At 37.8% G+C, this 25,381-nt stretch overlaps 1 protein-coding gene and 14 non-coding genes across 15 annotated transcripts; 7 read left to right on the forward strand and 8 right to left on the reverse strand.

Annotated features, from left to right (window-relative positions):
- Nucleotides 1-233: 233 nt before the first annotated feature.
- On the forward strand, nucleotides 234-446 carry LOC134309347 (small nucleolar RNA U3). Its single transcript, XR_010011085.1, has one exon. It is a non-coding gene; the product is annotated as a small nucleolar RNA U3 (small nucleolar RNA).
- Nucleotides 447-8,427: 7,981 nt separating this feature from the next.
- Nucleotides 8,428-8,640, reverse strand: LOC134309373 (small nucleolar RNA U3). Its single transcript, XR_010011110.1, has one exon. It is a non-coding gene; the product is annotated as a small nucleolar RNA U3 (small nucleolar RNA).
- A 768-nt stretch (nucleotides 8,641-9,408) lies between these two features.
- LOC134309306 (small nucleolar RNA U3) lies at nucleotides 9,409-9,621 on the forward strand. Its single transcript, XR_010011045.1, has one exon. It is a non-coding gene; the product is annotated as a small nucleolar RNA U3 (small nucleolar RNA).
- A 714-nt stretch (nucleotides 9,622-10,335) lies between these two features.
- On the reverse strand, nucleotides 10,336-10,548 carry LOC134309388 (small nucleolar RNA U3). The gene has a single exon (XR_010011124.1). It is a non-coding gene; the product is annotated as a small nucleolar RNA U3 (small nucleolar RNA).
- A 458-nt stretch (nucleotides 10,549-11,006) lies between these two features.
- On the forward strand, nucleotides 11,007-11,219 carry LOC134309466 (small nucleolar RNA U3). Its single transcript, XR_010011181.1, has one exon. It is a non-coding gene; the product is annotated as a small nucleolar RNA U3 (small nucleolar RNA).
- Nucleotides 11,220-12,174: 955 nt separating this feature from the next.
- On the reverse strand, nucleotides 12,175-12,387 carry LOC134309316 (small nucleolar RNA U3). The gene has a single exon (XR_010011054.1). It is a non-coding gene; the product is annotated as a small nucleolar RNA U3 (small nucleolar RNA).
- A 762-nt stretch (nucleotides 12,388-13,149) lies between these two features.
- LOC134309301 (small nucleolar RNA U3) lies at nucleotides 13,150-13,362 on the forward strand. The gene has a single exon (XR_010011041.1). It is a non-coding gene; the product is annotated as a small nucleolar RNA U3 (small nucleolar RNA).
- Nucleotides 13,363-14,305: 943 nt separating this feature from the next.
- Nucleotides 14,306-14,518, reverse strand: LOC134309462 (small nucleolar RNA U3). Its single transcript, XR_010011177.1, has one exon. It is a non-coding gene; the product is annotated as a small nucleolar RNA U3 (small nucleolar RNA).
- Nucleotides 14,519-15,198: 680 nt separating this feature from the next.
- Nucleotides 15,199-15,411, forward strand: LOC134309310 (small nucleolar RNA U3). The gene has a single exon (XR_010011049.1). It is a non-coding gene; the product is annotated as a small nucleolar RNA U3 (small nucleolar RNA).
- A 967-nt stretch (nucleotides 15,412-16,378) lies between these two features.
- LOC134309311 (small nucleolar RNA U3) lies at nucleotides 16,379-16,591 on the forward strand. The gene has a single exon (XR_010011050.1). It is a non-coding gene; the product is annotated as a small nucleolar RNA U3 (small nucleolar RNA).
- Nucleotides 16,592-17,323: 732 nt separating this feature from the next.
- LOC134309425 (small nucleolar RNA U3) lies at nucleotides 17,324-17,528 on the reverse strand. Its single transcript, XR_010011158.1, has one exon. It is a non-coding gene; the product is annotated as a small nucleolar RNA U3 (small nucleolar RNA).
- A 679-nt stretch (nucleotides 17,529-18,207) lies between these two features.
- Nucleotides 18,208-18,420, forward strand: LOC134309346 (small nucleolar RNA U3). The gene has a single exon (XR_010011084.1). It is a non-coding gene; the product is annotated as a small nucleolar RNA U3 (small nucleolar RNA).
- A 1,519-nt stretch (nucleotides 18,421-19,939) lies between these two features.
- On the reverse strand, nucleotides 19,940-20,152 carry LOC134309489 (small nucleolar RNA U3). The gene has a single exon (XR_010011203.1). It is a non-coding gene; the product is annotated as a small nucleolar RNA U3 (small nucleolar RNA).
- An 850-nt stretch (nucleotides 20,153-21,002) lies between these two features.
- Nucleotides 21,003-21,476, reverse strand: LOC134309278 (polyubiquitin-B-like). Its single transcript, XM_062990937.1, has one exon. The coding sequence runs from the start codon at nucleotides 21,474-21,476 to the stop codon at nucleotides 21,003-21,005; it is 474 nt and encodes a 157-aa protein (XP_062847007.1).
- A 2,540-nt stretch (nucleotides 21,477-24,016) lies between these two features.
- LOC134309419 (small nucleolar RNA U3) lies at nucleotides 24,017-24,229 on the reverse strand. The gene has a single exon (XR_010011153.1). It is a non-coding gene; the product is annotated as a small nucleolar RNA U3 (small nucleolar RNA).
- Between the last annotated feature and the right edge of the window lie 1,152 nt (nucleotides 24,230-25,381).

The raw sequence follows: 25,381 nt of genomic DNA on the forward strand, positions 1-25,381 counted from the left end.
ATTCAGTTAGTAATTGTATTTATTGTTCTTTTGTTTGTTAGATATTAGTTCAGATTTTACTGTATGTAACAGTTAAAAGAGTTATCCTATTACAAAAAAGCACGAAAGTTTTTTAGGTTGCAAACTGACCAACCCCGGGTCAAAATTATTCGAATGAGTGAAGAGATGAATCTAGTGTGAGGGTAAAGTGTAGAGGAGAACATCACTCAGCTGGGTTCTGCTGCTTCCAGGTTAAGATTATACTTTCAGGAATCATTTCTATAGTTACTGACTAGGAAATGTGATTTGAAAGTGTTACGTCTCTTTAACCATGATGATGAGCTGTGATGTTTCTTTCTGAGCATGAATCAGTTGGAGAGAAATGATTTATTCTTCTGCTCTTCATCATTGGTGAATGTTCTGACTGTTTCTAACAGTTTAGAAGAAAGAAACATGTTCAGAGTGGTTAAGTTTGATGCAGGTTGAAAGAAAGTATCTATTTTTTCCTCTGGTCTTGTTGTTTATTTATTTATACTTGCACTTTATTTATGCTGTCCAGCTCATTAAAAATTTTTATTACACAGTGAGTTACAAATTGAAACTTATTAAGTCTCAAATCTTGTTCTTAATCTGACACGTTCTATCCCCTTTTCCAGTCCCCCATAGTTGAAGAATTTAGTAACTTGTATAGAATTTATAAACAAAATAAGTGTAACTGCCTACCTGGGCAGTGTATATTTTAGTGTAGTACACCTTTTTGTTTTGGTTCCTACTCCTAAGGACATTAAGAGTTGAGGCGGAACTATATATTGGCAAGGGTTTCCAGGGGGTACGCATTATATGCACGGACTGGAAGCGCAGCAGAAAGTTCGGCTTTCTCAGTATTAGTGAAGTTGTTTGTTAAGTGTTTAAAAGTGTTTATTGTGTCAAGAAGAACTCTAAAGGAAGCCATACCCTCCCTGTGTTATTAATGCAGCCAATGAGTTCTCACGTTTAGGAATAAAACACTAATCAGTGAATTAAGAACAGTTGTGCTGTCATCATTATATCAGAGGGAGTTACAGTGAGAACTCAATGCTCCGGAGGACAGCACCAGAGAGCAAGGATTAAAGTAATAAGAAAGGATGTCCGCGAGTGAAAGAAAGTCTGTAGATATGCATGCACAGCCAAGCTGTACAGACATGAATCCACAGCCTAGTGACAGAGATGTGCTGCAGCCTCACGTATACATGCAGTCACCATTGATGGAAGACGCAAGAGGTAATGACTTCGTTCCTTTACAAGAGCCTAAAAGAGACCAAAGAGTCCGCAAGATGACGGAGAAGGGTCAACAACTGCACGATGAGCAAGTAAAAAGAATTGCATGTCGTTTCAGTATGAGCTATAATAAGTGGAAGGAGGTCATAAAGAAAGCTAACCAAATGCTAAGTGGACAATGTTCAACCAACTTGCTGAATGAACAAGTCACTAAAGTGAATGATGCTTTAAATAGTTTGAATGCTGTTTATGAAGAGTGGCGACGAAGGAGTGTTCCTGACCAAGATACACGTCGTAGAGTTGACATCTGTGAAACAGTGACACAGAAGGTTGTTAAGCAAGCAATGGACATTCTAGAAATAATACATGGTCGTGGTGATGAAGAACGAGGTGGTGATGAGATAAGGTCAACCAAGTCGAGGGTCAACTCTCACAGCACTAAGGCTTCCACTCATTCCCGTCTAACTTCTGCCAGCAGAAGAAGCGCAGCTGCTGAAGTTGCTGCCAATGAAGTCACCCTACAAGTAATGCTAGAGCAAGAACGTCATATTGAAGAATTGCAGAGGTTGGAAGCTGAAGCTGTCCATCTAAAGGCTAAACAGGAGTCTGAAAATGCAGAAAGACAAAGGGTGCTAGAAGCTAAGCGCAGAGAACTAGAACGTCTGGAGACAGTTAAGAAGCTGAAGGCTGCCAAAGCAAGACAGCAAGTATACGAACAGAGTGAATGCTCAGGTCAGTCATCTAAACCGAGTCAATGCTCAGATGATGAGATAAATGAGCTGCTCCATCAACCTGTTCCTGTGAGGGTTAAACGAGAAGTCAAGCAGGTACTGAGCCCGACGCAGTACCATTCTCCACCACAAGCTGTGATACATCCAGCTGAAGACAACATAGCAGCTCTCATCAGGGCATTCACGGAATCCATTAATGCCAGCCGTATACCGGTACCTGAACCAACCATGTTCAACGGTGATCCACTCAGATTCAATGACTGGAAGGTTTCCTTTCAGACCCTCATTGACAGGAAGAACATACCACCTGAAGAGAAAATATACTACCTACGCAAGTATGTAGGTGGATCCGCGAAGAAGGCCATAGAGAGTTACTTCCTATTAGGCACTAAGTCAGCCTACCTTGCAGCATGGAGAATCCTAGAAGAGCGATATGGTAGTTCGTATCTTATCGCCAAAGCCTTCAGAGATAAAATAGATGCATGGCCTAAGATAAGTGCTAAGGGTAGTCTGTAACTTCAAGAATTTGTCGACTTCCTTCGCAGCTGTGAGTCTGCAATGTCTCATATAAAAAGTCTTGAAGTGCTTAATGACTGCAATGAGAACCAGAAAATACTTGTTAAACTTCCAGACTGGTTGACTTCAAGATGGAACCGAAAGGTCATGGAAGTGGAGGAGGAAAGTCAAACGTTTCCAAGTTTTAGTCAGTTTGTCAAGTTCCTCACACGTGAAGCCAAAATTGCTTGCAATCCAGTCACATCTCTCTATGCACTGAAACCAAGTGAAGGAGAAAAGAACAAGGTTTTTAAGAGCAGAAGTCCTGGAACAAGGGTCTTAGCAACAACCTCAGATGAGAAAGCCAACGCCACAAGCTGTGTCTTCTGTGAGAAGGTAGGGCACAGTCTATCAGATTGTAGTAAGTTCATAAGGAAGACAATCACAGAACGAGTCAAGTTCGTTCAAGAAAAGAAGTTGTGTTTCGGCTGTCTGAAGTTGGGCCATCGCTCCAAAAACTGTGGAGACAGGAACATCTGCAAGACATGTGAGAAAAGACATCCAACATGCCTCCATGATAATCGCTTTAATGAAGAGAGGATGCAAGCAAGGACTGGTGGAGCTAGAGATCATGACAAGTTAAAGGAAGAGAAGTCAAATCAGCTACAAGATCAAGCACCAAGTAAATCACGTGACGCAACATCTCATAGAGTCACCCAGAGTAGTAGAGATACTCACACATCCACAATAATTCCAGTATGGGTCTCCACCATGACGGAGCCAAATTGTGAAGTTCTTGTATATGCACTTCTTGATACTCAGAGTGACACAACTTTCATTCTTGAAGACACTGCAAATGCACTTAATACAAGGAGCGAACCAGTTCAGTTAAGGCTCTCTACACTTGCTTCAAGAAACACAGTCGTGTCCTGTCAGAAACTGTCGGGTTTACAAGTAAGAGGGTTCTATTCTGATAAAATAATTCCACTTCCAGTTACCTACTCCAGAGAGTTTATACCTGCAAATAGAAACCATATCCCTACACCAGAGACAGCGAGAGTATGGTCTCATCTTGAAAGCATTGCAGATGAGATTGCTCCTCAGCAAAGCTGTGACATTGGCCTACTAATCGGCTACAATTGTCCTCAAGCCCTCGTACCAAGACAAGTAGTGTCTGGTGAAGAAAATCAGCCCTTCGGACAGAAAACAGACTTGGGATGGAGTGTGGTCGGTTACGGTAATTCATGTCTCAACTATGGAGATGCAATTGGAGTAAGCCATCAAGTCATAGTGAAGCAAGTGATGCCAAGTCTTCAGTCCTCTTTAGATCTCACAAGTGAAGTGCATTACGTCTGTAGAACAAAGATCAAAGAAGTCATTTTACCTACAGACATCATCAAGGTGTTGGAATCTGACTTCGCTGAAAGAGCTTCCGAAGCTAGCCACATCTCTCAAGAAGATTTTCGATTCTTATCAAAATTGAAGCAGGGCGTTGTACATAAGAGTGATGGACATTATGAAATGCCACTCCCATTTAAGAATGACAGACCCAACTTACCTGATAACAAGATGTGTGCCATTCACCGTCTCAAGTGCCTGGAAAGAAAATTGAGAAAGAATGAGCAGTATTATAAAGACTACAAGGCCTTCATGGATGAGACCATAATCCGTGGAGATGCAGAAAAGGTCCCAGAAGAAGACATCCACAAAGGTCCAGTGTGGTATATCCCGCATCAAGGGGTGTATCATCCACAAAAGCCTGGGAAAATATGCGTGGTCTTTGATTGCTCAGCCAAGTTCCAAGGGACGTCTTTGAATGACCATCTCCTGACCGGTCCAGAGCTGACAAACACCTTGGTGGGAGTTCTGCTTCGCTTCCGGAGAGGCCAGGTTGCAATCATGAGTGATATCGAACGCATGTTTCACCAGTTTCATGTGAGGACAGAAGACCAAGATTACCTTCGATTCCTTTGGTGGGAGAACGGAGATCTTGGAGTCCAACCCTCCACATATCGAATGAAGGTCCATCTGTTTGGTGCAGCTTCATCACCTGGTTGTGCCAACTATGGACTCAAGCACATAGCAGCTGAAGGAAAAGGACGCTTCAGTGATGACACCTTAAAATTCATACAGCGGAACTTTTACATTGATGATGGTTTGACGAGTGTAGCATCCACAGATCAAGCGATCCATCTGGTGAAAGAAGCAAGGGAGCTTTGCAGTACAGGCCAACTCCGACTACACAAGTTCGTCTCTAATAGCAAAGAAGTCCTCGACACCATTCCTAAAGAAGAATGTGCTGAAGTTGCAACAGATAAGGACATGGCACTAGGTGAACTGCAGATGGAAAGAGCCCTTGGTGTGCAGTGGTGCGTGACGTCTGATGAGTTCCGGTTCAGAGTGGTCATCAAGGAGAATCCACTTACCCGAAGAGGAGTCTTGTCCACAGTTGCTTCAGTCTACGATCCTCTCGGATTCGTGGCACCTTTCATTCTAATGGGAAAGCAGATCCTGCAGCAGATGTGTCGGGACAAGGTCAGCTGGGATGAGGCTTTACCTGACGACTTGCAACTTCAGTGGGTATATTGGCTCCATGACCTACAAAACCTGATTGATGTTAAGATCCCAAGATGCTACGTTCCATCAAGCTTCAAAGTACAGTACTATGAACTACACCATTTTTCCGATGCCAGTGTCTCAGGCTATGGTGTATGTTCGTACCTCAGAGCAGTCAGTGAATCGGGTGAAGTTCACTGTTCCTTGGTTATGGGGAAGGCAAGAGTTGCACCCACAAAGGTCACAACCATACCAAGGCTTGAGCTGTCAGCAGCAGTAGTAGCTGTCCGCATCAGTGACGTGCTCAAAAGGGAGCTGGAATTAGAGTGTTTACAAGAATTCTTCTGGACTGATTCCATGGTTGTCCTTGGGTACATCAATAATGAAGCTAGAAGATTTCACGTATTTGTAGCAAATCGTGTGGAACGCATCAAGCAAAGCACAGAATCCACACAATGGAAGTTTGTGGCTTCTGAAGATAATCCAGCAGACCACACCTCAAGAGGCCTCACAGTAGAGCAGCTTGTATCCTCTGACTGGTTCACTGGCCCAAAGTTTCTGTGGCAAAAGGAGCTACCAAGTGGAGAAGTTAAGATGGGAGAAATCTCAAGCAGTGATCCTGAATTCAAGAAAGTCCACAACATCCATGCGAAAGAGACAAGGTCGTTGTTAGATCGCCTGCACAAATTCTCCAATTGGTCTAGAATGGTAAAAGCTATTGCCAGACTCAAGCGGCATGTGAAACAATTCAAGGGTCTCCAGCCAAGGTCCTGTGAAGCCACTAGTCTAGAGGAAAGGAGAGAAGCAGAGCTGACCATAATTAAGATGGATCAAGAAGCAACTTTTTCAAAGGAGATACAGCGCATCCTGAGAAACAAGGAGGCACAAGTCAAAAACAAGGTCAATAATCTATACAGGTTAAGTCCATTTCTTGATGATCAAGGTATCCTCAGAGTGGGAGGGCGCTTAACTCATGCTGCTCTACATCCACATGTGAAGCATCCGATGGTCCTTTCAAAGGACAGTCATGTGTCAGCATTACTCATCAAGCATTATCATGAGAGAGTGTTCCATCAGGGACGAGGATTGACCGTGAATGCACTTCGGTCCAATGGCATATGGATACTAGGATGTAGCAAGGCAGTATCATCCTATGTCTATAAGTGCACAAAGTGCAGGAAGTTCAGAAGAAGCCCCGAACATCAAAGGATGGCAGACCTCCCAGAAGACAGAATGGAAACCACCACTCCATTTACCTATTGTGGGATGGATTGTTTTGGACCGTTCTACATTAAAGAGGGAAGAAAGGAACTAAAACGTTATGGGCTGTTATTTACCTGTATGTGTTCCAGAGCAGTGCACATCGAGATGCTCGGCGACCTGACCACGGATGCCTTCATTAATGCTCTGCGTTCATTCATCGCTATTCGTGGAACAGTACGCCAGATAAGGTGTGATCAAGGGACAAACTTCGTCGGAGCTAGACGTGAGTTTGCCGAAGCACTGAAAAAGATGGATCAGGAAAAGCTCAAGGAACTTGGATGTGAGTTCATCATGAACATCCCAGCCTCAAGTCATATGGGTGGAGTCTGGGAAAGGCAAATTCGCACCATCAGAAGTGTCTTGACATCCATCTTAGAACAGTCAGCTGGACAACTTGACTGCTCCTCGCTACGAACTTTTCTTTATGAAGTCATGGCAGTTGTCAATAGCAGACCCCTGACCATTGATTGTCTTAATGACTCATCCAGCCCAGAGCCCCTTACACCAAATCACATCTTGACAATGAAGTCAACTATTCTCGCTCCACCTCCTGGAAGGTTCATTAAGGAAGATCTTTACCTCCGCAAGAGATGGCGTCGTGTCCAACTCTTGGCCAACCTCTTCTGGAGTCGGTGGAAGAAGGAGTACCTTCTGAATCTCCAAAACAGACAGAAGTGGACAAAAGTTCGCAGAGATGCAAGGGTTAATGATGTTGTTCTCTTGCAAGATGATACCACACCACGTAACCAGTGGAAGTTAGCAAAGGTCATTGAAGTTTACCCAGGAAAGGATGGAAGAGTTAGAAGACTGAAGTTGCTTATCAGTGACTCCAGCCTAGATGAGAAGGGAAAGCGCGTTTCCAAACCTGTCCATCTTGAGAGGCCCATTCATAAGACAGTGACGCTGCTGGAAGCAGACTGAAACTTCACTCTCTCCCTCTCTATCTACCTTCTTTCTTCTATTTCTGTTTTCTTCAAGGTGCAGTTTGGTGACCATGCCTGGGGAGCCCAGGACCTGAAGCTAATATTTGTTGTATTTTCTGTTTAAGATATTTTATTTTAAGTAATCTAGTGTAAAATCATAGATTTGGTGGGAGTGTAACTGCCTACCTGGGCAGTGTATATTTTAGTGTAGTACACCTTTTTGTTTTGGTTCCTACTCCTAAGGACATTAAGAGTTGAGGCGGAACTATATATTGGCAAGGGTTTCCAGGGGGTACGCATTATATGCACGGACTGGAAGCGCAGCAGAAAGTTCGGCTTTCTCAGTATTAGTGAAGTTGTTTGTTAAGTGTTTAAAAGTGTTTATTGTGTCAAGAAGAACTCTAAAGGAAGCCATACCCTCCCTGTGTTATTAATGCAGCCAATGAGTTCTCACGTTTAGGAATAAAACACTAATCAGTGAATTAAGAACAGTTGTGCTGTCATCATTATATCAGAGGGAGTTACAATAAGGATAAACATTAATAAATGAATGAATAAAACAAGAACAGAAAGAGAAAGTATCTCACTTCCATATCCCCCCCTAAACAGTTACTTTCTCATACAGCATCAGTGGGTCAGAAACATCTCTTGTTTAGATCTCTGTAATTCTTTAAATACTGTTTGTTACTCTGAAGGCTGGGAGTTTTTTTAATTATATAAAATAAGAGAATATAAGGTTTGTTTGTGTCTCTGTATTTTGATAACGTATTAATCCCATACTGAGTAAATGTTTAAATGACTGTTGACGAAAGTTCAAGAGTTCAAGAGAGGCTTTATTGTCATTTCAGCTCTATACAAGAACATATTGAAATGACACGACATTCCTCCAGAACCAGGACCAGGATGCAACACAGATCAACAAGTGCAAGACAATACAGTAAACACAGTATGATAAATACAAAAAGGTCTACAATAAATACAGAAGACATTTCTAATCTAAAAAATAATTAAAAGAGACAAGACTAGAGAAGTGTTGATAGGTACATGGTACTGAGTAAATGAGAAGTGAGGTGAGATTAAATCATGTTCTGATATACAATTAGTAGCATAGAGTTTATACTGCAGCAGATATATAAACAAAGCAAAGTGCAAAGGTTGTAAGTCCAAAAACGTCTATAGTAATAGAAAATACTTAATCTTTTCTTTAACCCACATTAAATCTAACCACTCTGAACATGCTTCTTTCTTCTAATCTGTTAGAAACAGTCAGAACAATCAGCAATGATAAAGAGCAGAAGAATAAATCATTCCTCTCCATCTGATTCATGCTCAAAAAGAAACATCACAGCTCATCATCATGGTTAAAGAGACGTAACACTTTCAAATCACATTTCCTAGTCAGTAACTATAGAAATGATTCCTGAAAGTATAGTCTTAACCTGGAAGCAGCAGAACCCAGCTGAGTGATGTTCTCCTCTACACTTCACCCTCACACTAGATTCAGCTCTTCACTCAAAACTACAGAGGGTGGCGTGCTGGGTAGCACTGTCACCTCACAGTCAGAAGGTGCTCTTAAACTAGTGGTTCAGGTTTTGTGGAGGCCCAAACACATGTAAAGTTCCACCACAAGTTGTTGAGGAGCTCTGTCAGGAAGCTAAAGTATCAAAAACATTCATATTAGTAAAATCATTTCTAGTCAGATGAGACTGATGTTGGTGCTGGTGTTCATCAGTGTATCTGTGAAAGTGTCATCAAGCTGAAACAGAACGTTAAACTGTTTGGTGCAGCTACATGATCCTTAAACTATAAAACTGTATCTGAGATCTACTACTGGGGTGAGAGGATTATTATAGTTTACATTGTTTCTTCTGGTCTGTATTAGTTAGGGACAGTAAAAATGATCATAAATTAAATTGTTATAAATAAATTGCTGCAACACTTTTTATTGTTTTCTCAGACTGCTTTACAGAACTGTGACAGGCGTTATAACAAGCAAGTCGCCACTAGCAGGAACCACTTATTAAAAAAAGTACGAATGTTTTTTAGGTTGCCGTTGCACCCTGATCAACACCGGATCAAAACTGTTCCTCTTAGTAGTTTTTGTAGTAAATAAAGAATGAGTGAGTGAATGAAGAGATGAATCTAGTGTGAGGGTGAAGTGTAGAGGAGAACATCACTCAGCTGGGTTCTGCTGCTTCCAGGTTAAGACTATACTTTCAGGAATCATTTCTATAGTTACTGATTAGGAAATGTGATTTGAAAGTGTTACGTCTCTTTAACCATGATGATGAGCTGTGATGTTTCTTTCGGAGCATGAATCAGATGGAGAGGAATGGTTTATTCATCTGCTCTTCATCATTGATGAATGTTCTGATTGTTTCTAACAGTTTAGAAGAAAGAAACATGTTCAGAGTGGTTACATTTGATGCAGGTTGAATGACGGTGTCTATTTTCCTCTGATTATCAACTATATGATTTTTTTATTTTTTGCTTTGTAGTTATACTTTGTTTGTACTATCCAGCTCATTAAACATTTACATGTTACAGGGAGTTACAAGTTGTAAAAAATCATTATTATTAAGTCACAAATCACTTGTTCTATCCCTTTTCCCAGTCCCCCATAGAATTTAGTATTTTATATATAAGTTATAAACAAAACAAGGATTAATATTAATAAATTAATGAATAAAAGGAGAACAGAAAAGGCTGGGAGCTTTTTAATGATATAAAATAAGAGAATATAAGGTTTGTTTGTGTCTCTGTGGTTTGGCAACGTGACGAAAGTTCAAGAGTTCAGTAGAGGCTTGATTGATATTTCAGCTCTACACAAGTACATATGGAAAAGAAACAACGTTCGACCAGGACCAGGGTATAACTCAGGGGAGGGTGTGGAAGTGAGATAGTTCCTATTTCTGTTCTCTTTTTAATCATTAATTTATTAATATTTATCCTTGTTTTGTTTATAACTTGTATATGAATGACTAAATTCTTCAACTATGGGGGACCTTACTATTCCCCACATTATATAAATGTTTAATAAGCTGGATAGGTTAAATAAAGTGTGACTATAAAGCAAAAAACAACAAGAGCAGAGAAAAACCAACACTTTCATTCAAACTTCATGAAATATAACCACTCTGAACATGCTTCTGTGATCTAAACTGTTAGAAACAGTCAGAACATTCATCAATGATGAAGAGCAGGTGAATAAATCATTCCTCTCCATCTGATTCATGCTCAGAAAGAAACATCACAGCTCATCATCATGGTTAAAGAGACGTAACACTTTCAAATCACATTTCCTAGTCAGTAACTATAGAAATGATTCCTGAAAGTATAGTCTTAACCTGGAAGCAGCAGAACCCAGCTGAGTGATGTTCTCCTCTACACTTCACCCTCACGCTAGATTCATCTCTCCAACATGGAGGTTTCTAGTAGAAGCTTCACAACACCAGCATCATTACAACTGCTTTATGTTTGTCTCTGACACCTTGGCCAGTTGTGAGCATGGATTTGTGACCTTAACAGTTAGGAAATTCAGTTAGTAATTGTATTTATTGTTCTTTTGTTTGTTAGATATTAGTTTAGATTTTACTGTATGTAACAGTTAAAAGAGTTATCCTATTACAAAAAAGCACGAAAGTTTTTTAGGTTGCAAACTGACCAACACCGGGTCAAAATTATTCCTCTTAGTAGTTTTGTTGTGAATAAAGAATGAATGAATGAGTGAAGAGATGAATCTAGTGTGAGGGTGAAGTGTAGAGGAGAACATCACTCAGCTGGGTTCTGCTGCTTCCAGGTTAAGACTATACTTTCAGGAATCATTTCTATAGTTACTGACTAGGAAATGTGATTTGAAAGTGTTGCGTGTCTTTAACCATGATGATGAGCTGTGATGTTTCTTTCTGAGCATGAATCAGATGGAGAGGAATGATTTATTCATCTGCTCTTCATCATTGGTGAATGTTCTGACTGTTTCTAACAGTTTAGAAGAAAGAAACATGTTCAGAGTGGTTAAGTTTGATGCAGGTTGAAAGAAAGTATCTATTTTTTTTCTCTGGTCTTGTTGTTAATTTATTTATTCTGGCACTTTATTTATACTGGCACTTTATTTATACTGTCCAGCTCATTAAATTTTTTTATTACACAGTGAGTTACAAATTGAAACTTATTAAGTCTCAAATCTTGTTCTTAATCTGACACGTTCTATCCCCTTTTCCAGTCCCCCATAGTTGAAGAATTTAGTAATTTATATAGAATTTATAAACAAAATAGGGATAAATATTAAGAAATGAATGAATAAAACAAGAACAGAAAGAGAAAGTATCTCACTTCCATATCCTCCCCTAAACAGTTACTTTCTCATACAGCATCAGTGGGTCAGAAACATCTCTTGTTTAGATCTCTGTAATTCTTTAAATACTGTTTGTTACTCTGAAGGCTGGGAGTTTGTTTAATTATATAAAATAAGAGAATATAAGGTTTGTTTGTGTCTCTGTATTTTGATAACGTATTAATCCCATACTGAGTAAATGTTTAAATTACTGTTGACGAAAGTTCAAGAGTTCAAGAGAGGCTTTATTGTCATTTCAGCTCTATACAAGAACATATTGAAATGACACAACATTCCTCCAGGACCAGGACCAGGGTGCAACACAGATCAACAAGTGCAAGACAATACAGTAAACACAGTATGATAAATACAAAAAGGTGTACAATAAATACAGAAGACATTTCTAATCTAAAAAATAATTAAAAGAGACTAGACCAGAGAAGCGTTGGTAGGTACATGGTACTGAGTAAATGAGAAGTGAGGTGAGATAAAATCATGTTCTGATATACAATTAGCAGTATAGGGTTTATATAGCAGCAGAAATATATAAACAAAGCAAAGTGCAAAGGTTGTAAGTCCAAAGACATCTATAGTAATAGGAAATACTTAATCTTTTCTTTAACCCACATTAAATCTAACCACTCTGAACATGTTTCTTTCTTCTAAGCTGTTAGAAACAGTCAGAACATTCATCAATGATGAAGATCAGAAGAATAAATCATTCTTCTCCATCTGATTCATGCTCAGAAAGAAACATCACAGCTCATCATCATGGTTAAAGAGACGTAACACTTTCAAATCACTTTTCCTAGTCAGTAACTATAGAAATGATTCCTGAAAGTATAGTCTTAACCTGGAAGCAGCAGAACCCAGCTGAGTGATGTTCTCCTCTACACTTCACCCTCACACTAGATTCATCTCTTCACTCAAAACTACAGAGGGGGGCGTGGTGGAAAGCACTGTCACCTCACAGTCAGAGGGTCCTCTTAATCTAGTGGTTCAGGTTTTGTGGAGGCCCAAACACATGTAAAGTTCCACCACAAGTTGTTGAGGAGCTCTGTCAGGGAGCTAAAGTATTAAAAACATTCATATTAGTAAAATCATTTCTAGTCAGATGAGACTGATGTTGGTGCTGGTGTTCATCAGTGTATCTGTGAAAGTGTCATCAAGCTGAAACAGAACATTAAACTGTTTGGTGCAGCTACATGATCCTTAACCTATAAAACTGTATCTGAGATCTATTACTGGGGTGAGAGGATTATTATAGTTTACATTGTTTATCCTGGTCTGTATTAGTTAGAGACAGTGAAAATGATCATAATTTAAATTGTTATAAATAAATTGCTGCAACACTTTTTATTGTTTTCTCAGACTGCTTTACAGAACTGTGACAGGCGTTGTAACAAGCAAGTCTCCACTAGCAGGAACCACTTATTAAAAAAAGTACGAATGTTTTTTAGGTTGCACCCTGATCAACACCGGATCAAAACTGTTCCTCTTAGTAGTTTTTGTAGTAAATAAGGAATGAGTGAGTGAATGAAGAGATGAATCTAGCGTGAGGGTGAAGTGTAGAGGAGAACATCACTCAGCTGGGTTCTGCTGCTTCCAGGTTAGGACTATACTTTCAGGAATCATTTCTGTAGTTACTGACTAGGAAATGTGATTTGAAAGTTTTACATCTCTTTAACTATGATGATGAGCTGTGATGTTTCTTTCTGAGCATGAGTCAGATGGAGAGGAATGATTTATTCATCTGCTCTTCATCATTGATGAATGTTCTGACTGTTTCTAACAGTTTAGAAGAAAGAAACATGTTCAGAGTGGTTAAGTTTGATGCAGTTTGAGTGAAAGTATCTGGTTTTTCTCTGGTCTTGTTGTTTATTTATTTATACTTGCACTTTATTTATATTGTCCAGCTCATTAAAGATTTTTATTACACAGTGAGTTAAAATTTAAAAGTTATTAAGTCTCAAATCTTGTTCTTAATCTGACACGTTCTATCCCCTTTCCCAGTCCCCCATAGTTGAAGAATTCAGTAATTTATATAGAATTTATAAACAAAATAAGGATAAATATTAAGAAATGAATGAATAAAACAAGAACAGAAAGAGAAAGTACCTCACTTCCATATCCCCCCCTAAACAGTTACTTTCTCATACAGCATCAGTGGGTCAGAAACATCTCTTGTTTAGATCTCTGTAATTCTTTAAATACTGTTTGTTACTCTGAAGGCTGGGAGTTTGTTTAATTATATAAAATAAGAGAATATAAGGTTTGTTTGTGTCTCTGTATTTTGATAACGTATTAATCCCATACTGAGTAAATGTTTAAATTACTGTTGACGAAAGTTCAAGAGTTCAAGAGAGGCTTTATTGTCATTTCAGCTCTATACAAGAACATATTGAAATGACACAACATTCCTCCAGGACCAGGACCAGGGTGCAACACAGATCAACAAGTGCAAGACAATACAGTAAACACAGTATGATAAATACAAAAAAGTGTACAACAAATACAGAAGACATTTCTAATCTAAAAAATAATTAAAAGAGACAAGACTAGAGACTAGAGAAGTGTTGGTAGGTACATGGTACTGAGTAAATGAGAAGTGAGGTGAGATTAAATCATGTTCTGATATACAATTAGCAGCATAGAGTTTATATAGCAGCAGAAATATATAAAAAAAGCAAAGTGCAAAGATTGTAAATCCAAAAATATCTATAGTAACAGAAAACACTTAATCTTTTCTTTAACCCACATTAAATCTAACCACTCTGAACATGTTTCTTTCTTCTAAACTGTTAGAAACAGTCAGAACATTCACCAATGATGAAGAGCAGATGAATAAATCATTCCTCTCCATCTGATTCATGCTCAGAAAGAAACATCACAGCTCATCATCATGGTTAAAGACACGTAACACTTTCAAATCACATTTCCTAGTCAGTAACTATAGAAATGATTCCTGAAAGTATAGTCTTAACTTGGAAGCAGCAGAACCCAGCTGAGTGATGTTCTCCTCTACACTTCACCCTCACGCTAGATTCAGCTCGCCATTCAAAACTACAGTGGGTGGTGTGGTTGGTAGCACTGTTGCCTCACAGTCAGAAGGTGCTCTTAATCTAGTGGTTCAGGTTTTGTGGAGGCCCAAACACATGTAAAGTTCCACCACAAGTTGTTGAGGAGCTCTGTCAGGGAGCTAAAGTATTAAAAACATTCATATTAGTAAAATCATTTCTAGTCAGATGAGACTGATGTTGGTGCTGGTGTTCATCAGTGTATCTGTGAAAGTGTCATCAAGCTGAAACAGAACGTTAAACTGTTTGGTGCAGCTACATGATCCTTAATCTATAAAACTGTATCTGAGATCTATTACTGGGGTGAGAGGATTATTATAGTTTACCTTGTTTCTTCTGGTCTGTATTAGTTAAGGACAGTAAAAAATGATCTAACATTATAATAATCATAAATTAAATTAAATCAGACTGCTTTACAGAACTGTGACAAGCAAGTCACCATTAGCACAGATGTTTTTTAGGTTGCAACCTGACCTACACCGGGTCAAAATAGTAGTTGAATGATTTAACAGAAATTTGAATCTAGTGTGAGGGTGAAGTGTAGAGGAGAACATCACTCAGCTGGGTTCTGCTGCTTCCAGGTTAAGACTATACTTTCAGGAATCATTTCTATAGTTATTGACTAGGAAATGTGATATGAAAGTGTTACATCTCTTTAACCATGATGATGAGCTGTGATGTTTCTTTCTGAACATGAATCAGATGGAGAGGAATGATTTATTCATCTGTTCTTCATCATTGATGAATGTTCTGACTGTATCTAACAGTTTAGAAGAAAGAAGCATGTTCTGAGTGGATAAATTGACACTAAATTAACGATTTCATGATTGTATTAAAGCAAGTATGTTTTGTCAGCTTATCAGTAGAGTTGCTTCATACTAAAAACTTGCTTGAATTTGTAGTTTTCCACTATGTAAATTTGTTTATTCTATCTCTCACAAACTAACACATCAAATGAATACATTTATATATGAATTTATGCATACATACATCATCTATAACTGCAACATAATCTGAGATTAAATCTATTTTATAATGTTTGAAGGTGTGTATAAATTTATTTTAGCTCCTGTTAAAACTCAGATTCAGTACAAAATTATTCACATCTAATCCAGTAGGTTTCTAGTAAAAGTTGAAACTGTAATACAGTAATATAACAGTAGATATAACTATATCTGATTTACTCTATAAATTCTATAAATGGGCTTGCTGATATAGAGGCAATTATTTGAACACAGGAAGTGGAATTTGTCAGCATCGTACCCCAACAATGAGGTATCACTGGAAAGACCAGGATGGAATTCATAGGGTAGCACAACTGAGGAAAAAGAAAGATATAAAACTAGTGTCCACTATAGAGGATATAAATGGATAAATGTGCTCTCAGTAGGATAAATGACGAGGTTTTATTAAATCTATATAATATTTAATAATTCTCTCTGATTGTTGGAGTTCTTGTATTTGTTAAACAGAAGAACTAAAGTTGAAGAGTTGAAGAGCTGTGAGTTACTCAATATACGTTTGTACGCTGTAAGTGTGAGTGTGTAGTGTGTATGAACATGTATGTATGTTTAGTTTTAACTAACTCTGTTATATTTACATTTATTAACCTTTCTATACACTAACTCATCTGTAGTACAATTCCACTGATAGAACCAGTAAAGATTCTACTGAAGGTGACAGAATGAACAGAGAGATGAATCTAGCGTGTAGGTGAAGTGTAGAGGAGAACATCACTCAGCTGGGTTCTGCTGCTTCCAGGTTAAGACTATACTTTCAGGAATCATTTCTATAGTTACTGACTAGGAAATATGATTTAAAAGTGTTACGTCTCTTTAACCATGATGATGAGCTGTGATGTTTCTTTCTGAGCATGAATCAGATGGAGAGGAATGATTTATTCATCTGCTCTTCATCATTGATGAATGTTCTAAATGTTTTTAACAGTTTAGAAGAAGGAAACTTGATCAGAGTGGTTTTGTTTGTTTGTGTTTTGTTAATGATGTTTTAAAGCTTTGCTTCTGTGCTGTTTTTAGTTTTCTCAATTATTGTTTAGTGTTTTATAACATGGTAGATTTCAGGTCCTTAGCTTGTTGATTTAGAGTATGTGTTTGTGTTTAGTAACATAATGTTGCATAGTTAACAATATAAATAGTTCTCTAATAGCGCTCTTATATACTCTCCTGCTAAAACATTTTCTACAGGAAATAAACTTAAATATACAAAGTAATTTATTATACACATTTATTTGTTAAATTTCACGTTAAAATCTACACATATTTAATCTAGAACTTTTTCCACACGTGTGTTTTGTTTTCTTCAGTTAAATTCAGTCACTCAGAATAAAATGTGCAGAAATTTTCTCTGTTGAAGAAAATTTCGGTATTTTTATCTAGAAATTGAACTAAAGATTTTACCAGAACTATCCAAACTTTAGCAGAAGGCATTACATTTCTACTGTGTCTGATCTCTAACCCTGACACAGATGTAATAAATGAGTAGAAACTAAACAATTATAGTAAAACAAATGTATTATCATCTACAGAAATATATGACTTAAGTGGGGTTATTACCTCACAGCAGAAAAAAATGGGGATTCCCAGCCAAGCAGTATAATAAGAAGTTAGTTTAACAATTAAAAGAATTTTATATAATATGTTGACAATAACAGCAAGTAAAGAAAAAAAAAATTAACTAGTGTAATTTATAACCACACTGAACATGCTCCTTTTTTCTAAACTGTTAGAACATCCATTAATGATGAAGAGCAGATGAATAAATCATTCCTCTCCATCATGGATTCACACTCAGAAAGAAACATCACAGCTCATCATCATGGTTAAAGAAACGTAACACTTTCAAATCACATTTCCTAGTCAGTAACTATAGAAATGATTCCTGAAAGTATAGTCTTAACCTGGAAGCAGCAGAACCCAGCTGAGTGATGTTCTCCTCTACACTTCACCCTCACACTAGATTCAGCTCTCCAACATGGAGGTTTCTGATAGAAACAACAGCACCATTACAGCTATGTTATTATGTCTGTATCTGGGGTGGCTTGGTGGGTTGTGATGGATTTGTGGACTAGACAGAAACAGTTTCTGGTTTTGCAGTATAATAAATACATCCATTAATCTTGATTATTTACCCAAATCTTTTACAGGTGCAGTTATTAAACCACTGATTAATAAACCTAATCTCCACCCACATGTTCTGTCCAACTATAGTCTGATATCAAACCTTCCTTCAGTCTCCAAGATTCTATAAAACAGTTTCACAACAATTATGTTTTAATCTATACAGAAATAATATTAATGATACAGGATCAGGATTTAGACTGAACTATAGAACTAAACCACATTAATTAGGAGGAGGGTTAATGATCTTTTACTCTAATAATGGACGCGTCTCTTTTCTTCTTCTATTAGATCTTAGTGCAGCATTTGATTCTACAGATCAGAATATTTTACTGGAGAGGCTGACTGGTGTTGTGAAGCTTCTACTAGAAACCTCCATGTGGGAGAGATGAATCTAGTGTGAGGGTGAAGTGTAGAGGAGAACATCACTCAGCTGGGTTCTGCTGCTTCCAGGTTAAGATTATACTTTCAGGAATCATTTCTATAGTTACTGACTAGGGAACGTGATTTGAAAGTGTTACGTCTCTTTAACCATGATGATGAGCTGTGATGTTTCCTTCTGAGCATGAATCAGATGGAGAGGAATGATTTATTCATCTGTTCTTCATCATTGATGAATGTTCTGACTGTATCTAACAGTTTAGAAGAAAGAGACATGTTCTGAGTGGATAAATTGACACTAAATTAACGATTTCATGATTGTATTAAAGCAAGTATGTTTTGTCAGCTTATTAGTAGAGTTACTTCATACTAAAAACTTGCTTGAATTTGTAGTTTTCCACTATGTAAATTTGTTTATTCTATCTCTCACAAACTAACACATCAAATGAATACATTTATACATGAATTTATGCATACATACATCATCTATAACTGCAACATAATCTGAGATTAAATCTATTTTATAATGTTTGAAGGTGTGTATAAATTTATTTTAGCTCCTCTTAACGGTGTAACTCAGATTCAGTACAAAATTATTCACATCTAATCCAGTAGATGGAGCTCAAATATCATTAAAGAAAATAGTGACGTCACTACACCTGAGAACTCACCTGTGATCCTGTAGCATCTTAATTATCATCTTAGAATCAAACAGATCTCCAAATATTTCATTTAAACCCCAATTACAATCATTTATAACATGAACATACCTGAGAGAAGTAGCATGTAGCACAGTTAGCTCACACAGCTAATACAGCTCTCTCTCTCTCTCACTTCATACTGATAGCAGAGAAGCTAACTGAGCTAAACATCGTCACATTTTCATTCATATTCAGTATAAAATCATCTCACCTGGTTTAAAACACATTCTACATCTCTAACATTATAATTTACACACAGGTTAAATAAGATACACGACTTTTATAAGCTTATTAAGATATTTTAGTAGGAGTTTTTAAACACTCATAACGGTAATAACGGTCACAGATATACAGCTCATTACAACACCTAATATTTATTAGTATTAAATAGTTATAAGAAATAAAAGTAAAAATCACTTATAAATGTTCGGACTGTTTCTGTTTCTGCTGAAGTTTCTATTTTATTTCTGTTACTGTTCAGTTCTTGTAGGATTCAGGTGTCAGTAACATAAAGGAAGAATCTGCTGTAGACCGGCTGCTCATCCATTAGTGATATTTATTATTTATATAATGATCATGTTAAGTGATGCAGTATTATTTATTACACACAAACATTTATGTTAAATTTTACACGTTAAAATCATATTAAAACATATTTATTGTACCAGAACTTCTTCACGTGTGTGTTTTGTTTTCCTCAGTTGAATTCAGTCACTCAGAATAAAATGTGCAGAAATTTTGGTCTCTGTTGAAGAAAATTTCACATATTTTTATCTAGAAAATGAACAAAAGATCGAGTTCGACCAGAACTATCCAAACTTAGTAGAACACAATACATTTATACAGAGTCTGATCTCTAATCCTCAATAGTCAGATGTAATGAAAGTGTAGAATCTCTCACTAATAATCTAGACGTAAATAATTATAATAATAATAAAAAGTCAAGAAATAAAAGAATTTAGCAGTGCTGTTACCTCACAGTAAAAAGATCTGAGATTCAGTCACTTTGTTTAGGCATTTTATTAATTAACCAAGCTTCAAACATTATGTAACATATATTAAATAAAACCCAACAACAAATAACGTTTAAAATAGCTTTATTCCTAACCACTCAGAACATGTTTCTGTCATCTAAACTGTTAGAAACAGTCAGAACATTCACCAATGATGAAGAGAAGATGAATAAATCATTCCTCTCCATCTGATTCATGCTCAGAAAGAAACATCACAGCTCATCATCATGGTTAAAGAGACGTAACACTTTCAAATCACATTTCCTAGTCAGTAACTATAGAAATGATTCCTGAAAGTATAGTCTTAACCTGGAAGCAGCAGAACCCAGCTGAGTGATGTTCTCCTCTACACTTCACCTACACGCTAGATTCATCTCTCCAACATGGAGGTTTCTAGTAGAAGTTAATTACTATTAATATAAAAGTAGATATAACAATATCTGATTTACTCTTTGTGTGTATGAACATGAATGAATGTTTAGTTTTAACTAACTCTGTTATGTTTACATTTATTAAACTTTCTATACACACTAATTCATCTGTAGTACAATTCCACTGATAGAACAGTAAAGATTCTACTGAATGACAGAATGAACAGAGAGATGAATCTAGCGTGTAGGTGAAGTGTAGAGGAGAACATCACTCAGCTGGGTTCTGCTGCTTCCATCTCTCCAACATGGAGGTTTCTAGTAGAAACTTCACAACACCAGTCAGCATCTCCAGTAAAATATTCTGATCTGTAGAATCAAACGCTGCACTAAGATCTAGTAGAAGAAGAAAAGAGACATGATCAGAGTAAAAGATCATTAATCCTCCTGCTTAATGTGGTTTAGTTCTATAGTTCAGTCTAAATCCTGATCCTGTATCATTAATATTATTTCTGTACAGATTAAACATAATTGTTGTGAAACTGTTTTTTCTAGAATCTTGGAGACTAAAGGAAGATTTGAGGATTTAATTAAGTAATTAATGAAGAGGGACAATAAAATTAGTTATAATGTCAAAAACACTGTTAGGGGTGAGAATGGATCAGCCAACTTACACTTTAAATATTTCCTAAACTTTAAACCTGTTCTAACTATCAATATATTAAAAATAAATTATTCTTATAAATATCTCCTCCCTTCGAGCCGTGTTTGGACGTGAGTTCGTCCCTTCAGCCCCCACGCAGACGGAGGGTCATATGAATGGTGCTTTCAGCTTTAATGTTGTAATCTTGCAGCCTCATGTTAGATTCGAGCTGTCGGCCCTCGCAGATCAGCCTCTGCTGGTCCACTGGTACTCCTTCACTTTGGGAGATGTTCCTCATCAGCTGAGCCACGGTCTCCTCACCGGTGACCATGTAAGTCTTGGTCTGGCCCTTCTCGTTCTTCACAAAGATTTGGAAAGGAACGGGGCTCTTGGAGATCAGCAGCATCACGGTGGCTGCTGAGCTCAAACCATAATCACTCACGGTCTTCTGATCATCGACCATGTGCTCGTTGTGCCCAACGCCAGACGAAAGCTTCAAGTGTGAGGAGCTCGTGTTATAGAGCGGGGCGATGATGCGCTTGAGTTCACGAACAGTGGTGCTCGGGGTCACATCCACGGTCTGTTCCTCTCCACTCAGGGTTTTGGTGATGAGCTTCATCTTGTTTGGCCTGTGGAGAAAATAAATTAAATCATTTATTAATTCATCGTTTATTATCTGTTTTACCCCACCTTTGTCCCATTCAGGGTCGCAGTGGAAACCAAAACACCTGGAAGAAAACCCACACGAACACGGGGAGAACATGCACACATCTCCACACAGAAAGAAACTGGACCGCTCCATTTGGGAAGCAAACCCAGGACCTTCTTGTTGTGAGGTGACAGTGCTAGCCACCGTGCCGCCCACTTCAGACAAATCGTTCACTTTAAATAATCCTTTAAGTACTTTTGTTAAAGGAGGACATTCACATTCAGTTGTGGTGTTATTTCTTTAAAGCATGTCATTATTCATAAGATCTGGACCAAAGACATCACTGACCTGGATCAAGCAAACATTAAACTGTACTGTTGATGCATGCTTAATAATCCAGGTACACAAATCCACAAAGTTGAATCAGTTCATCTGGACACAAGTTTGTTGTAGAGAAACGTTTCACCACTCATCCAAACGACGTCTTCAGTCTGAGCTGGTGGTGAGTACCCTGAACTTATATGCAGCTGATTTGCATAACGACCGATCACCACCCATTACATAACAATGGAACTGGTGATCAGGTCCATATACAAACCACAGTGACCATTAATTACAATGGTCATGTGTGTCTTTCACATATGATTGGGGTATAGCTCCTGTTACAGCATTGTAAGACGGTGAGAGATGTACTCTCTTCTGCTGCTGTGTGATTGATCTTGGTCGTGGTTCTGCTCTTTACCAAGCGCTTTCATTTTGCAGTGATAGCAAAGCTTTATTAAATATTGTGATTTTTTATGCTCATTTATTTGAAGTAAAAACGACAGCATAAATGTGATGGTGAGATTCTGCTGGTTTGTTTAATGTCAAAATGCAAATGCAATACAAAATATGAACACTGTAATTCTATCAGAAGTAGAATTCTGGATCAGAACTACAGTATTTTGTGTTTTTAAGAGAACTTATAAACAATATAAGGTAAAATACGGGCAGTGGTCTGCCATTGTACTTTAAGTTTACATTATATCGCATCGCTTGTGCTACTGGTCTGGCCCGGTCTGTAAAATTTTAAAACCCAGTGTGGCCCTTCAGCCAAAACGTTTCCCCACCCCTGGCTTACACAAAGGTATATTCAGAGGTGGAAAGTAAAGAATTACATTTACTCGCATTACTGTCATTGAGTAGTTTTTTTTTTTGTGTACTTGTACTTTTTAAAGTAGATTTTACAGCCTGTAATTTTACTTTTACTTAAGTATGTTTGGTATTAAGAATTGTAATTGGCTACGTGTCTGGGAAACTGCTGCAGTGAATTCTGCGATGGAAAATAACCGGGTGCTAAAATAAAGGAGCTGTAATCTAGGTATAGAGGAGGGAGGGAAGGGCGATTTTAAAAGTTTAACATGTTTGGAGTTTGATGTTTCATCATTTAGTAAAAGTTACAACACTTATAACCTTGACTTGTGTTGAGTTATGAGATCTGCAGTAGGATGTTGTTTGATATTTGTTGGTGATGAAAAGAAGGCTGGTCTATAGAATCCACAATTAATGTAATAACTGCAGTGGTTATACAGTTCGATAATGTATTATGGGATGGTCTGTACTAAAATTACACATGACACATCCCTAAATGTTTTAAATGTTGTATCAACATGTTTTTTCTATTATATCTTAATTAAAAACAACTATTGTGAGATTTATTTGTCCTGTTTACATTACACAGGAGAGACACGCCCTCCTGTTAAAAAAGTAACTAAGTAACGTTTACTCTGAGTACATTTTACTGCAGTAGATTTTTAGACTAGTAATTTTACTCCTACTTAAGTAAAATGCATTAAAGTAATAGTAGTTTTACTTGAGTACAATGTTTTAGTTCTCTTTCCACCTCTGGGTATACTGATATACTCTAATAGCTAACATTAGCTCAGTGCTAATGCAGTGTCACTATTTACATAATAACTTCAAACCATAACTTAACATATCCATTTATCATACATAAGCAACTAACATGTGGAAAAACCATGAATTAAACATAAAATACCTTGTTCTCACTCTAGTTAGGGGCTCAATTTGCAGCTTTTCTCTCCCTCGCTCAAATTCTCCCGCTTCTTCCTCTGTGTTCCAGCACTCACCTAACACAGGTGCTGTGTCAAAATAAAAGTCCCTAAAAAATGTTCAAACTTCACAGCCATTTACATAGTGTCAAAATAAGAGCTGACCTTTACATAGATAACCAACAGCACAATAAATACAGAAAACATTTCTAATCTAAAAAGTAATGAAAGGAGACAAGACTAGAGACAAGAGTAGTGATGGCCAGTACATGCTCCTGAGTAAATGATCAGGGAAGTATAAACATATTATTATATACAGTTAGCAGCAGAGAGTTTTGTAGTAGCAGAGATAAATAAAGTAAGGTGCAAAAACAAAGTACTGCACAAAGATACAAGTCTAATAAATCCTACTTATTAGTAGAAGATATTTATTCTTTTGGACAAGCTACATTAAGTGTAACCACTCTAAAGATGCTTCTTCCATCTAAACTGTTAAAAACATTTAGAACACTCATCAATGGTGAAGAGCAGATAAATAAATCATTCCTCTCCATCTGATTCATGCTCAGAAGGAAACATCACAGCTCATCACTGTGGTTAAAGAGACCTAACACTTTCAAATCACATTTCCTAGTCAGTAACTATAGAAACGATTCCTGAAAGTATAGTCTTAACCTGGAAGCAGCAGAACCCAGCTGAGTGATGTTCTCCTCTACACTTCACCCTCACGCTAGATTCATCTCTCCAACATGGAGGTTTCTAGTAGAAGCTTCACAACACCAGTCAGCCTCTCCAGTAAAATATTCTGATCTGTAGAATCAAACGCTGCACTAAGATCTAATAGAAGAAGAAAAGAGACGTGTCCATTATCAGAGTAAAAGATCATTAACCCTCCTACTGAATGTGGTTTAGTTCTATAGTTCAGTCTAAATCCTGATCCTGTATCATTAATATTATTTCTGTACAGATTAAAACATAATTGTTATAAAACTGTTTTTATAGAATCTTGGAGACAAAATGAAGGTTTGATATCAGACTATAGTTGGACAGAACATGTGGATGGAGATTAGGTTTTTTTAATTGGGGGATTAATAACTGCACCTTTAAAAGACTAAGGGGTGCATTTGTGATGCTCCAGAACAAGAAACTGTTTCTGTCCAGTCCACAAATCCATGATCACAACTGGCCCACACATCAGAAATGAACATTATTTATTAGAATCAGAATCAGGATCACTTTATTTCGCCAGGTATGTTACACATGTGATACACTCAGTGATACACACAACAGTCCACATAGTAGTACAAACATGAGAGGAGTCTGCTGTAATTTTGCCGGCACGCTTCAGCACTCTGCTGTTGTAAATGTCCTGAAGCGTTGGCAGACTACATCCAATGATCCTCTCCGCTGTCCTGATTATACGCTGGAGTTTGGCTCGTTCATGTGATGTTGAGGAACCAAACCAGATGGTGATGGACGATGTAAGGATGGACTCTATTATGGCTGTGTAGAACTGGATCAGCAGACTCTGTGGCAGGTTGAATTTCTACAGCTGTCTCAGGAAGAACATTCTCTGCTGAGCCCTCTTGGCGATGGAGAGTGTGTTCTTTTCCCACTTTAGGTCCCTGGATAAGGTGGTGCCCAGGAACTTAAGTGACTCCACCACTAAGGCCATAGAGCCATTAATTGTGAGGGGGTGTAAGGAGGGAGCGTTGCGCCTGAAATCCACCACCATCTCTACAGTCTTTTGTGTGTTGATCAGCAGGTGGTTGTCGCTGCACCAGGAGACCAACTGCTCGACTTCCTTTCTGTAGGCAGACTCGT

Source organism: Trichomycterus rosablanca, chromosome 2, assembly GCF_030014385.1.
Source record: "Trichomycterus rosablanca isolate fTriRos1 chromosome 2, fTriRos1.hap1, whole genome shotgun sequence".
Lineage (NCBI taxonomy): Eukaryota > Metazoa > Chordata > Actinopteri > Siluriformes > Trichomycteridae > Trichomycterus > Trichomycterus rosablanca.

Coding starts and splice junctions, on each gene's coding strand:
- LOC134309278 (XM_062990937.1), bottom strand. CDS start 21,476: ATGAAGCTCATCACCAAAACCCTGAGTGGAGAGGAACAGACCGTGGAT.